General features: G+C 44.6%; 1 protein-coding gene across 2 annotated transcripts in view; it reads left to right on the top strand.

The window, feature by feature from the left end:
• MTOR (mechanistic target of rapamycin kinase) overlaps nt 1-14133 on the top strand; it is a 62498-nt gene that overhangs the window by 1851 nt on the left and 46514 nt on the right. Inside the window, exons 4-23 of one of the 2 annotated variants that reach the window (XM_064678572.1) lie at nt 1157-1389; nt 1739-1939; nt 2651-2785; nt 3232-3507; nt 3821-3929; nt 4762-4948; nt 5139-5267; nt 5882-6126; nt 6302-6517; nt 7154-7359; nt 7845-7967; nt 8307-8396; nt 8482-8574; nt 9096-9230; nt 9461-9590; nt 9772-10022; nt 10871-10912; nt 12017-12103; nt 12651-12818; nt 13663-13775. In XM_064678572.1, the coding sequence (XP_064534642.1) occupies nt 1157-1389; nt 1739-1939; nt 2651-2785; nt 3232-3507; nt 3821-3929; nt 4762-4948; nt 5139-5267; nt 5882-6126; nt 6302-6517; nt 7154-7359; nt 7845-7967; nt 8307-8396; nt 8482-8574; nt 9096-9230; nt 9461-9590; nt 9772-10022; nt 10871-10912; nt 12017-12103; nt 12651-12818; nt 13663-13775 (3169 nt within the window). The remainder of the gene's footprint in view (nt 1-1156; nt 1390-1738; nt 1940-2650; nt 2786-3231; nt 3508-3820; nt 3930-4761; nt 4949-5138; nt 5268-5881; nt 6127-6301; nt 6518-7153; nt 7360-7844; nt 7968-8306; nt 8397-8481; nt 8575-9095; nt 9231-9460; nt 9591-9771; nt 10023-10870; nt 10913-12016; nt 12104-12650; nt 12819-13662; nt 13776-14133) is intronic. The other variant, XM_064678573.1, reaches the window with a different exon arrangement.

Here is a 14133-nt window from a genome sequence, read left to right as displayed (position 1 = left end):
GTAGGCTCATTGCTGGGCTCTCAGAATCTGTCTGAAGTGTCAGCATGGGAGCTGCTGAGTGCTGAGAGTGGCTGAAAACCTGATGCTTAATAGGCCCTGAGCTTCTCTGGGAGTGGAGCATCAAACGTGAGTGCTGAGCACGTGAAAATTCTGTTCTGGAGCTCAGCTGCAAACACTTTGTTCTGCCCATTTATATGTATCAGGGTGCGCTGCCTGTCTCAACTCTTTTCTGTGTGGGGAGGCTGATTCTTGTTATTTAAATTTACCTGTCTCCATAACAGCAGCTTCCATCCCTGGGAAGGGCTCACCAAGCTGCTCTGGTTCTGATCAGCTGCTCCATCAGTGGCTCTGGTTGTGTGTTCGCTGTGAGGTGGCAGAGCTGCATCTCTTGGGGAAGTCAGCTTGCATAAATACTTTGCCTTCCAAGCAAGTGGCCTGTGTTGTAGCAGTTACTTCTTTAATAACCACAGGAGGTGTTTATGGTTTAGGCTCACAGAGCTAATCATCCAATCCCAACATGTTTGAAGACAGTGAAAGTCCCTTAACTAGAGAGATATCTGTTGACTTTACCTGATCTTCAGGTGATGGTATCACTTCAAAATTTTCTGTGAGTTTAGTGCTGTTGAAAGGTGCTGGCTTGACACTCCTGAACACTGATGCCTTCTTTGTCTACAGAGCAGGTACAACCCAGGCACTGGCAGTGAAAGCTTCTGCCACACTGCTGCCTGATGAAGTGCTTCCATCCTGGCCAGGACAGACTATCTCTAGGGCTAAAGGGGAGAGCATTTCCTTGGTCCATTCAGTCTTTGACTTCTCTCCTGAGGCAGACCAGCCATAATAGTTGCATGTGGATGGATGCCTTTCTGTTGAGAATGGGTCTGTGATCTCAGAGTGGATATTTTTTTTCTCTTTTAAAACTAAAAATGTAGAAGATCTATGAAGCTACTGAATGTGTTTTCCTGCTCGCTCAACAAGTTCCGGCTCAAAAGAATAGTGGCCCTTTCCTATTGCTTGAATATGTTTTTTTTCTTTGTGAGGTGTTAATGGGAATCTTTAAGGAATGGATAGGGAACACTAACTCTCATCCAGGGATTACCTGCTGTCTGCCTCACTGACTGTTAAGGAGAACCTACAGCATTGCTCCCTCTCTCTGCAGCGAGCCTCATTGGTGTGGAAGGAGGTAATGCCACCCGAATTGGCAGGTTTGCCAACTACCTGAGGAACCTGTTGCCATCCAACGACCCCGTGGTGATGGAAATGGCCTCCAAGGCCATCGGGCGGCTGGCGATGGCTGGAGACACCTTCACAGCGGAGTACGTGGAGTTTGAGGTGAAACGGGCTCTGGAATGGCTGGGAGCTGACAGGAACGAGGGGCGAAGACATGCAGCTGTAAGTGATCTTTTTGTTGTCCTCACCTGTTTTGGAATGGGACGGTTGGGATTAGAGAACAGCGGTGGGAGATGTGCACACAGAGAGCTGCGGGAAAGCTCTGGGAATGTCTGAGGATCTGAGGTGCTCTCATGGCAGATAGTGCTGCCTCATTGCTTTTACCTTAGCCCAGTGACTAAAGAAGGCTGAGATGTTCTGATGTGTAGGAACTGAAAAAGTGTGGAGCTGAAAACAGTCAAACTCACAGATATCATCAGTCTAAATAAATGATACTACGCTCTACAAGTTCCGGGGTTTGTCTCTGGGTGCTCATCCTCCAGATTGTTCCTGTTTCCCTCCCCACCTCCAGGTTCTTGTCCTGCGGGAGCTGGCAATCAGCGTGCCCACCTTCTTCTTCCAGCAAGTGCAGCCGTTCTTTGACAACATATTTGTGGCTGTGTGGGATCCCAAACAGGCCATCCGAGAGGGAGCTGTGTCTGCCTTACGAGCCTGCCTTATCCTCACCACGCAGCGGGAGCCCAAAGAGATGCAGAAGCCCCAGTGGTACAGGGTAAGAAAACGGCTTCGTTTTGAAGCAGCCCCTCATAGTGCAATGCAGATGGTCAAGGGCCAGTTTTCAGAAGAGCTGGCTAAGCTGAGAACCTGTGTCAGCTTTGTCAGGAGAAAACTGCCTCCCCTTGAAAGGGTTGAAAATATGATGGGTTCCAAAATGAGTAGTTGCTTTAATGCACTCTAAAAGTAAGAAGGAGACTTAACTCCTTCAAGAATCTATTGCTTTGTCTGTGGCTCATTTTCAGCTGTTAAACCTGACCTAGTTTTAGAGCCATGCAGTCATCTATCTATTGTCATCTCTTACTAGCAGATGGTTTTATTGGTGCAAATAAAACCTAAATGATGAACGTGAGAATTCTTTGGTCTGAACCTTCGCTTTGCTGCCACTGTCAAGCTTCACGATATCAAATAAGTTTTGGGCCTTGCAGTCAAATGTTGTGAACTTGGATTCCTTATAATCAAATAAGTGCTGATGGAGTTTATACCATGCTGTTTGATTAGTGCTGTTGAAAATGCTTTACAGCACAGTCTACAACTTCGGGAGTGAATCTGAGTTTTGTTCTGTTGTAGTTCTGTTATTACTCAGTTAAGGTTTGTGGCTACTGTTGGAAAATTCAGGGCATCAGTAACTCTTGCCTGGCAGTGCTACTTTGTTTCCACAGGCTATGTTTCTGCATTATCACTGAGATTTCTTTGCTTTCCCCCCAAGCATACATACGAGGAGGCTGAGAAGGGCTTTGATGAGACTTTGGCCAAAGAGAAAGGAATGAATCGTGATGACCGAATCCACGGTGCCTTATTGATCCTCAATGAGCTAGTGAGAATCAGCAGTATGGAGGGAGAGGTGAGCAAAGGAACGAGTTGGGGATCATAGGGATTGATTGATTGACAGCGTGTAGCAACTCTGCAGTCTGTGGAAATATCCCACTGTGTTTGGAATGGGGTTGTTGGGCAGAAAAGTCATCTGAACGTGGAGTCAGAGCATTGATTATTACAAATCAAAGTGTGTCAGAGAAATGACAGGGACAGGTTTGGGCTGAGGTTGTGTTAAGCTCTGATGGAAAGGCTGTTAACTGGATTAATTACAATGAAAAAGAATTTTCTATGGAATGAGGACTGTTGCATGTTAGATACCCAAATATTTTTAGTGGGTTTTTGCTCAGTTGATGTTTTACAGCCATTTGGATATCAATTACACAGGATGCTGCTCAGGAGATTTGGGTAACACTCTGCTGGGAGTATCTTATTCAGCTACTTTTTATTTTTTTAATGCTCTTCTGCTTTGTCCAGCGCCTTAGAGAGGAGATGGAAGAGATCACTCAGCAGCAGCTTGTGCACGACAAGTACTGCAAAGACCTGATGGGCTTCAGTACCAAACCTCGGCACATCACTCCCTTCACGAGCTTCCAGTCTCTTCAGCCCTCCCAGTCCAATGCTTTGGCTGGTCTCCTGGGGTACAGTGCTCACCAAGGAATCATGGGGTTTGCAACCTCTCCTGTCCCAGCAAAGTCTACTTTGGTAGAAAGTCGATGCTGCAGGGATCTGATGGAAGAGAAGTTTGATCAAGTAAGTGTTCATTCTTCAGCTTGTCTACCAATGTTCACAACATCTGTTCTGGCAGAGCAATTGTCCTCTGTGTCCTTACTTAGCAGACAATACTGCCTAGTGCTGAATTGAGCCTTCAAACCTCAATAATTATATGTATCCTGGCTTTATCATTGTCTTGGAGCAAGTGATTTACTTCCTTTGGAAACAGCCTTAATTATCCATCTTTCTGATGGACTCTGAAGCCAAATGCCAGTAGAATGCCTAAAAGCACCCAGGTAATAAACATTTGTGCCAATGGCCGTCCTTCTAAGCCCAGTCTATCTCCTTTCAGGTCTGCCAGTGGGTTCTCAAGTGCAGAACCAGCAAAAATTCTTTGATCCAGATGACGGTTCTCAATCTCCTCCCGCGGCTGGCGGCTTTCCGTCCTTCGGCGTTCACAGGTGACAAGACAGATGGTTGGATGTTAGAAATGTTGCTGAGATTGGGCTGGAAAGTGTCCAGCTCTCTTTGGTCCAGATGAGCTTGTGCAGGCAATGCAGCAGACCAAATGTGGTGCTTGTGAGATGAGCACATTGCTCTGTGGGAGGACAGTCTTTTTTTTCTGAATAAGTGTGACTTGATAGCTGATGCCAAAATGTTGCTCTGATGAAGAAAATAGATTGAAACTATTGTCTGAATGCTCTGATCAATACCAAAACACATAGAACCTCCTTTTTTTTTTTCCCTCAGTATGTCAGACTTAGAGTAGAATTCTGCTCTCTTGCTCCCCCTTAGTGTATCCCAAATATCATCAGAGTTCTCTTCCTTTTGCTCTGTTGCATGTGCTAGGAAATAACAAGCAAAAATGGGAAATACCTGCCACCTTAAAAGCAGTTCAGTTGATTTATCAAGCAAGTTTAGGAGAGTTTATCTCAGAGTTGGAGATAAGCTGCTCTCAGTGGGTTGGAACAACTTTTCTGTTGTTTTTCCGAATTTCCAATGCATCACTATAAAATCAAAATGCTTGGATTTTATTTGTGTTTAAAACCTGGTACGATGGGGCTTTTTAATAGCTCTTTTATTTTGGTGATTTTTCTTTTTAAAAACAAAGCCTTCTGTGGTTATAATTTTCATTATATGGTGACATAGGTTTGCCAATGATCATGTCAGCAAATTTAATATGACTGTGTCTGTTCCCTAGTTTTACACTTGTAACGGTTTGGTTGCAAATATGATGCAATTGTATAAACATAAATGAATTCTAATATATGTATTGTTTTCTCTTGTGGGCAGCTGATCAGTATCTTCCAGACACCATGAATCATGTTCTCAGCTGTGTGAAGAAGGAGAAGGAGAGAACAGCAGCCTTCCAGGCCTTGGGTTTGCTCTCTGTGGCTGTGAGGTCCGAGTTTCAAGCTTACCTGCCAAAAGTCCTTGAAATCATAAAAGCAGCTCTTCCCCCGAAGGATTTTGCCCACAAGTAAGTATGTGAAAGTTGGAGAAAGAAATTGAAACACCTGTTCTTTGAATAGTTTTTGTGATGTGGGATTAAGTTATTGTATTAAAATCAGAAGTTATTTCTGTAAGGCTGATAACGCAGAATAGGATGAGGAAAGATGTTTGAAAAATATTAGCTCCTCCTAACGAACTTCTATGTGATCCCTTTCCAGGAGGCAGAAATCTGTGCAGGTTGATGCCACAGTCTTCACCTGCATCAGTATGTTGGCACGAGCCATGGGACCCAGTATCCAGCAGGACATCAAAGAGCTTTTGGAACCTATGCTGGCTGTGGGCCTGAGGTAAGAACAAAGCACAGGAACGTATTTTCCTGCTAGCCACAGGATGGCATTGTTGGCCCTACGGAATGAGACCTTGAGAGTCTTCAGATTGAGAAGGAAGATTATTGCTCTTAAAGTGATCTTTCAGCAGATCAGTGTAGCTGTTTCAGAAGAATAATATGTTTGAAGTGTTAGTGTGTCTGTTCTGTTACTTAAGAGCATTGGTATCTTTCACCCTTGGAGCTGACAGTTCCTTTTGGAAGAATTAATGAAGCTTTAGTGTGGGAGGGTGTGGAGAAAATATCCAGGTAACACAGAGCTGTTTAAATTATAACAATGTTGCCACCTGGAAGTGAATTGAGTTGCTTTTTTATTTAAAAAGCACAAGTGTAACGAAGCACTTAGATTTGTAACTGTTGTAGCAGTGTGTGCTGAGATCCTGGCAGTTTGCTCACCACGTTCCTGCAGGAAGGTCATGATGTGCCTGAGTTCACACAAGGCCCCTGTGCTCTGCTGGCAGGTCTTGCCGTCATGTGTCTATGTCCGCTATTATCTTGACATAACTAAACAAAAAGGGGAAATATGCCCCTCATTGCTCCTTCCCTAATGACTCTCTGCCTGATTCTTGCCCTCAGCCCTGCTCTGACGGCTGTGCTGTACGACTTGAGCCGTCAGATCCCCCAGCTGAAGAAGGATATCCAGGATGGGCTGCTGAAAATGCTCTCTCTTGTTCTGATGCACAAGCCCCTGCGACATCCAGGCATGCCAAAGGGTCTTGCCCACCAGCTTGCCTCCCCCAGCCTCACCAACATCCCAGAGGCCAGTGATGTGGGGAGCATCACCCTTGCCCTTCGCACACTCGGCAGCTTTGAGTTTGAAGGTGAGATGAAATCAGGGAGTGGGGGCTGAGGGGTATGAGATGTGACACTAGAGCAGTGGGGTTGAGTACGAGCAGCAGGAAGACTCTGAGAGCACGTTCTTTAAACTCCTCTTCTGTGGTAAAAGTAGTAATGGAGGTGTAAGCCTGTGTTTAACTCCCATCTTCCTCTCTGCAGGCCACTCTCTGACGCAGTTTGTGCGGCACTGCGCAGACCACTTCCTGAACAGCGAGCACAAGGAGATCCGCATGGAAGCCGCCCGCACCTGCTCTCGCCTGCTCACCCCCTCCATCCACCTCATTAGTGGCCATGCCCACGTGGTCAGTCAGACAGCAGTGCAGGTCGTGGCCGATGTCCTCAGCAAGCTGCTTGTGGTTGGAATAACCGACCCAGGTCGGTGTGGGGTTCGGAGAGAAGGGTTCTCCTACCACGTGATAATTTTGTTATCATGATGATATTAAGGTTGTTATGGAATTTGAACATATTTGCCACTAAGTTAAGATGTCATTCTTTATAAATTACAAAGAAGTCTCCTAATTTCTCTTCCCAGATCTTGATTTTTGAAGTATGAATAGAACAATAGTGCAAAATGGTCCAACTGTGCCCTTGGTAATTCTTTGAACTAGGTAGAGCCCTGAGACTTCTTTTGCTGTTGTTCTGGGTCATGACCTCCAACTTTATCATTTGAGAGGGATTGGCCCCTTCTGTTGAATCTTCCTACTTGATTTTTTTTGTTCTGTCAGTTGAACTCACCTCAGGTTACCATGTTGCATCTGGAAGTGCCACTTGCAGGTGCAAGAGATTGGCACTTCACAGACCTGGTTATTGGGGCAGTACTGAGCAGCAGAGTTTGCTGACCTGACCCATCCTGTTTCTCATGGGTAAAACACTGAAGTAGTGTCTCACTCTGGGGAAGCTTCTGGCATTTCCCTGAGATTGTAAAGTTTTTTTGAGGATGGTTTGTGAACAAGGCAATAAGATGAACAGGAGTTTACTCACATTTAAAGAGAAACAAATGTGTTCTTGCAGACCCTGACATCCGTTTCTGTGTGTTGGCTTCCCTGGATGAGCGGTTTGATGCTCACCTTGCCCAGGCAGAGAACTTGCAAGCTCTCTTTGTGGCCCTGAATGACCAAGTGTTTGAAATCCGAGAGCTGGCCATCTGCACTGTGGGGCGCCTGAGCAGCATGAACCCTGCCTTTGTCATGCCTTTCCTGAGGAAGATGCTGATCCAGGTAAGGAACAGGGATGTCTGCAGGGAAAATAGGGTACTTGGTGTTGAAACCAAGGTGGTGTTAAAGAACTGGAGTATCTGGCTGTAAAAGTGTGGAGAGTGGGGGAATATTTCCCTTTTGGAAAACAGCTATTGCCCAGCTTAGCAGGTTTGAGCAAGTCTTTAGTGATGGATGTTTGGAGTGAAGCTCTATGGATGTATTAGGAAAGGCTAGCAGTTGTTATTTCATGCAGGAGTGCCTTCCACCTGTGTTGAAGAAGAATGTTCTGCGATGCTTTTAGGTGGTACCACTTCATAAACATAGATAGTTTTGGAGCCATCTATTCAGTTTTATGCTAATTAATTTTGTCTTCATTTAGACATAAATTACTCGATGGAGTGAAATGTAGAGCACCCTCTACAAGTGCTGAGTTTATAACAGAAGAGAAGGAAATGCAAAGAATTTTTGCCTTCCCAGTTTTCACGCTTCCATCGTTTCTCGTGCAGATCCTGACAGAGCTGGAACACAGCGGTGTTGGCAGGATTAAAGAGCAAAGTGCCAGGATGTTGGGTCACCTGGTTTCTAACGCTCCACGCCTCATTCGTCCCTATATGGAGCCCATCCTTAAGGTAAACTTTCTACATTTCCTGGAGACTTGGGAATGAGATGACATGGCAGGTGGTTACATGACCCTCAGAAGCTGCGGTTCTTTTGCTTCATCATAGCAGGAAAAAACTAGATTGGTGGGGATGTTACCCACAGTCATGCATGTAGGGGACAGTGTAGCCCAAATTGATCCTGGTTTTGCATAAAGTTTGTCACATAAAAGTTTCCTTTACAGTTGAATGCTCACCATGATGCAAGTTGACCCCCCCATGGGGTCCATTTCAGATGTAAAGAAAAGGAAAGATAATTTCGAGTACTCTTTTAAACAAATTCTGATTTGTTTTGTTCTCTGACACCCATAGGCACTGATTGTGAAGCTGAAAGACCCTGATCCAGATCCAAATCCCGGTGTGATTAACAATGTCCTGGCTACCATAGGGGAGCTTGCACAGGTGGGAATACTGCAGGTACCTCTTTGCCATGCTTGTAAAGGTTTTGGCAATGCTGGATGAGGGACTGATTTTTGTCTTTCAATAGGTCAGTGGGCTGGAGATGAGGAAGTGGGTGGATGAGCTCTTCATTATAATTATGGACATGCTACAGGACTCCTCCCTGCTGGCTAAAAGACAAGTGAGTGTTTACAACTGCACTAAACTTGACAACTGCTGTGACTAGAGCTGTAACAGAATATCCCTGTGTTCCATCATAGCTGCTAAAATGAACCATTAAATCACTAAGTCTCTGGTGGAGTCACATTGATGGCACTCAGGTGAGAGATTGCAGTGCCTGTCTGTTGAGATATAGCACAGAGCTGTTCAAGGAAAAAGAAGGAAAAAAAGAAAAGCTGCTTTTATTGGAAGGCTTGGACTCACTGAATTGAATGCTTATTTGAATTATACCTCTGAGTGAGGGCAGTTGTGACAGTCAAAGATTTTTGATTGTGACAATCAACAGATTTTTGATTACCACTTTCTTCACTATTGCTTATTGAAAAATGCTCTTTATAGAGGCTTTGGAACCACGGACTGTGGTTTGCACTGTGATCCTAAAGTGCTCCAAGAAACTTTACAGAAGTTGAATGATTGATGGATCAAAAGATGTAATAAATTCCCTGATTACAACTAATCTTCTCTGGGCTTGATTTTTTCCAGGTGGCTCTCTGGACACTGGGACAGCTTGTGGCCAGCACTGGTTATGTGGTGGAACCATACAGGAAATACCCAACTTTGCTGGAGGTGCTTCTGAACTTCCTGAAGACTGAGCAGAACCAGGGCACCCGCAGGGAGGTATGAACATGAACCTGCCTCACAACCACTTAGAAAAGCTTTTTGGAGAGAGAGCTGTCAGATAAATGTGTCTGCATAGATTTGGGGTGGGGAGGGAGAGGTCATTGTTGCACCCGATCATAATACAATGAGCAGAATTAGGAGGGTGACAGTGTTGAGTCAGTGAAATGACCTCCAGCAGCTGAATGGAAGGCATTGATTTTTTTTATTTTTGGTTTCTGTCTTACCAGGCTATCCGTGTGTTAGGGCTGCTGGGTGCTTTGGACCCTTACAAACACAAAGTGAACATTGGCATGATCGACCAGTCACGGGATGCTTCAGCCGTCAGCCTTTCAGAGTCCAAATCCAGCCAGGATTCTTGTAAGCACCTGAATTCCTTTCAGATAAATAGCTTTATGATCTACAAACAGATCTTGGCTGTTTCCTTGTTGCTTTGTTTTGTTTTGAAGAGTTTGCCTCCTCTTCTTAGCAAATTATTGCCCCTGAACCCGTATTCAAGACCATTTAATGCAGAGCTGTGACACTGCCTTCTTTCTCCTAGCGGACTACAGCACCAGTGAGATGCTGGTGAACATGGGGAACCTCCCTCTGGATGAGTTCTATCCAGCTGTCTCTATGGTGGCACTGATGAGAATTTTCCGAGACCAATCCTTGTCCCAGCACCACACCATGGTGGTCCAGGCCATCACCTTTATCTTCAAATCCCTTGGGCTGAAGTGTGTGCAGTTCCTGCCCCAGGTCATGCCAACGTTCCTTAATGTAATACGGGTTTGTGATGGTGCCATCCGAGAGGTGAGTGTCCCAGGGGCCGCTCCTTCTTCCTGTTCCACTGCCCGAAATTGAGAATCCTTTCCTTTGAAGAGAATGTGCCTGGCTTTGGGCATTGCTGTGCTGTGTGTTGCTGCCAAGCATGCTGCAGAAGTGAGGTTCAGCTTTGCTTTTTCCCTCCTGTGAGCCTTTAGTAGAATATCCAATGGAAACCATTTCCCTGCTTCTTGTTGGAACAGCTGCTTCTGAGCATAATCCTTAGAAGGCCGATGTTTGATTCAGTGTTTTCATCAAGCTGGTCTTGTTCAGGAAAACAGCCTGTGAAGCTTCCAGAGCTTTCAGTGATCTCTGTGTTAATGTGCTTTTGCAAACAGTGTTATTAAATAATAGAGGTCGATGCTTCAAATTTCTGGTGCAGCCATGTACTTTGGCTCATCCCTGAGAAGGAAAATTCAATTTGATACAGTCTGCTAACATTCAGAGCAGCGTGGGTGGTGATTCCACAGCAGTGCTTTCTCTTCCTTCCCACTTAAGTTACAGTTTTAGAAGGAAATGAGAACTGTGTGAAGATAATAATGGGACTTAAGGTTTGCCTAACCAGAGATGGCTGCTGTTTGCCAAGGCTTTTCCTCAGGCAGCTGGAATCTCTAGGGTGGGAAGGGCAGTTTGTACTCACTGCTGCTGTGTTTTATGTGGGATGGGTGCTCCCTTAGAATCCCAACCCTGCTATAGAACCACTGTTTTCTCCCAGACTGAACTACTCAGATTGGAAGGAAATCTCACACGCCTGGGTTGGCCAAGCTCCTAGACCTGACTGATCTAACTTGCTTGAAAGCTATGCAGTTGTGCACACTCTGTTTAAAAATTTTCAGGTAAAAGAAGATGGTGAAAGTGTACTGGGGAGAAGAGCTGAGGTGGGTACGCGTGACACTAAAGCCTGAAAGAGGCAGGTCCTTGTCCTGTATGTTAAACATCCTCTCACTACACCAAAGGAAAGGCACAGTATGGGAGCTCAGGGTTCATTTTTGGTAGATGTAGGTGTACTGCTCTCACTAAAGAAGCTGATGTGGTTTCTTACTTAGTTCTCACAAAAATGTTATCTCTTTTTCTGAGCTCCACTTTGTATTTTGTCACCGTAGTCTTCAAAAGCTGCATGAAGAAATGAAATTTAATATATGATAACTTACAGTTTCCTAGAGGAAAAAAAGGCTACATATACATCAAAGCAATTTAGCCTACGTGATTTCATACCAGTTTAAAGGGTAAATTCATTGTCATGATCAAGAGTTTGTGGCAAAAGAAATTGCAATACTGCCATAGTATATCTGAATAAAACTGTCTCAGTCAAAATTCTTCTTGGTGGTGAAGAATGGATGGTGCAATCAACCATCTTTAAAAAAACAGTGGTATTTCTGGCAAGGACCTAACTGTGTTCCCCAGTAACTTTTCACCAATATATCTTGGTGGGGATGGGAAAGAGTATAGAAAGAACGTGTGCCAGTTTGGTTTGCAGGCAGGGGGAAAAGACTGGGGGCTAAATTTTTGAAAGCAAACTCCAAACCTCAGTTACAAGGCTCTGTAGTTGTTTGTGCTTGCAAGTCTGTTCTGCCACTGTCGATTTGCTGGCATGTTATAAATCATTACTTGTGTGCTTGACTGTCTGAGGCTTTGAGCTCACTTTTATGCAAGTTGGGGGGGAACCCAACCACTAAACCCAAAACCACTTTTCTTCCCCACCCCACTCCAAAAAAAAAAAAAAAAAGAAAAATTAAAACAAAAACAAACAAACAAAAAACAAACACTTGGGGGAAAAAAAAACCAAACTACAAAACGCCACCAAACCCAAACTGCTGAGCTGAAGCTGCCAAGAATTTAGCCCCAGATTTTGAGCATATAGGAGCTGTGCATGCTGTTTGTTTGGTAAATGAGCTTGCAATTGCCTGTGAAACACCGTTTACCCAGTGTGTCTTTGATATTTGAATAAGCTACATTGATCATGGCACGTTTCTTCCTTCCAGTTCCTGTTCCAGCAGCTGGGAATGTTGGTGTCCTTTGTGAGAAGTCATATTCGGCCCTATATGGATGAAATTGTCACCCTGATGAGAGTGAGTACAATCTTCAAGCCAGCATTTTACTGTCAGAAAAAATGGACAGTGTTTTTGTCATTATCAAATGTATCGATTACTTCACATGAAGTGCAGAATTGCATGTAGTTGAAGTAATAACTGTATTTTGAAATAACATGTTATTTGAACAATAATATACATTATTACCAGCACCTGCAATAAGAGCCAGCTCCAGGTTCTGCTGGTGACTGAGTTCTTTTCAGTGCTTGGATTTTGTGCACTTGCTACTTTCAGGAACGTAGTTTTAGCAAGAGATGCCTGGAGTTCATAAATAGGTGTCATTTCACTTAATTTTCACTTACTGTTTGCAAAAGCTTAGAAGGATTAGAAAAAAATCAGTTGCCCAGAGGTTGTTTTTATCAGCTATAAATATAGTGAAGGTGCAGAGTGTTTTAGAAACAGACAATATAGCCCTTGCCTGCAATATTAAACTTTTCTAGAGGCTGTCTCCTACAGTTTGCTTTTCTTGTAATCAGTTGAAGAACTGCTGAATATTTTTTTTTCCCTTTTTTTCTTCCTTCTGTAGGACTTCTGGGTCATGAACAACTCCATACAGAGCACGATTATCCTACTTATTGAGCAAATTGTGGTAGCTCTGGGAGGTGAATTCAAGCTCTACCTGCCCCAGCTCATTCCTCACATGTTACGGGTCTTCATGCACGACAACAGCCAGGGGCGCATTGTCTCTGTCAAGGTCAGTGGGGGCTGCAGCAGCTGCTGGATTTGGGTACTACCCAGGCAGGTACATGCCCAAAATGCCATGCTCAGCAGGGCTCCTGGCTTGTGTGTTGCAAGCAAATGGGACCCAGTGGCCTCAGCAGTGGCTTGGTGTGAAATGATGCAGACAGCACTTTAAAGTGCAGGGTTGAAGCAGCTTCTCACTGGGTGCTGACTTGTTTAAAATGGGTCTTGTCTGTGATTTTGAGTCATTTGACTTTGGGTCATTTGGGTCAAAGGAGGTGATTCTCTTCCTCTACTCTGCTCTTGTGGGACCCCACCTGGAGTACTGTGTCCACTAGTTACACAGTCCTGGTGTCCCCAACATAAAAAGGACATGAAATAGTTGGAGCAAGTCCAGAGGAGGCCACGAAGTTGGTAAGGGGACTGGAGCACCTCCCCTCTGGACACAGGCTGAGGAATTTGGGACTGTTTAGCCTGGAGAAGAGAAGGTTGCATGGAGACCTCAGAGCACTTCCCAGTGTCTTAAGGGGTCTATGGGGAAGCCAAGGAGAGGGACTTTTCATCAGGAGCTGTAGTGATAGGACAAGGGGCAATGGGTGCAAATTGAAAGAGGGGAAATTTAGGTTTGATATTTAGGAAGACATTTTTTTACTGTGGAGGTGGTTAGACACTGGAAGAGGTTGCCAAAGGAGGTTGTGGATGTCCCTGCCCTGGCAGTGTTCAAAGTCAGTTTGGATAAGGCCTTGAGCAACCTGGTCTAGTGAGAGGTGTCCCTGCCCATAGCAGGTGGAGCTTGGGAGTAAATGATCTTTCAAGTGTATTCCAGCCCCTTAACATTCCGTGATTTTTCCCTCCAGTTATTGAATGCAATCCAGCTCTTTGGAGCCAACCTGGATGACTACCTTCACTTGCTGCTACCTCCCATTGTAAAGCTCTTTGATGCCCCAGATGTGCCCGTGGTGGCTCGCAAGTAAGTGCTGGTGGCTTTGCAGTCTCTGTTTCCCCTGTGATGTCCAAGTCCTGCAGTGGCTGCCACAGCCACCTGTAGAATGGAACACCACTTAGTTCCTTCCACAGCTTTTTCTCTGTGTTAAATCATTATGGAAGGTTATTTTTGGTTGGACATCACAGCACTGTTGGTAGCTTTTTGGTTTGTTTTTTTGTTTGTTTGTTTTTGTTTTGTGTGTGTGTACTTGTGGAGTTTTTTTTGTTGTTGGGTTTGTTTGTTTATTTGTTTTGGGGTTTTTTGTTTGTTTTTTCTGTTTTGTGGGGTTTTGTGGTGGTTTTGGTTGGTTGGTTTTGGGGGGGGATTGTGTGTGTTTTTTTGT

This window comes from Pseudopipra pipra, chromosome 22 (assembly GCF_036250125.1).
Source record: "Pseudopipra pipra isolate bDixPip1 chromosome 22, bDixPip1.hap1, whole genome shotgun sequence".
NCBI lineage: Eukaryota > Metazoa > Chordata > Aves > Passeriformes > Pipridae > Pseudopipra > Pseudopipra pipra.
Note: the sequence above shows the minus strand (reverse complement) of the source record. Positions and strands in the feature narration are given on the sequence as shown.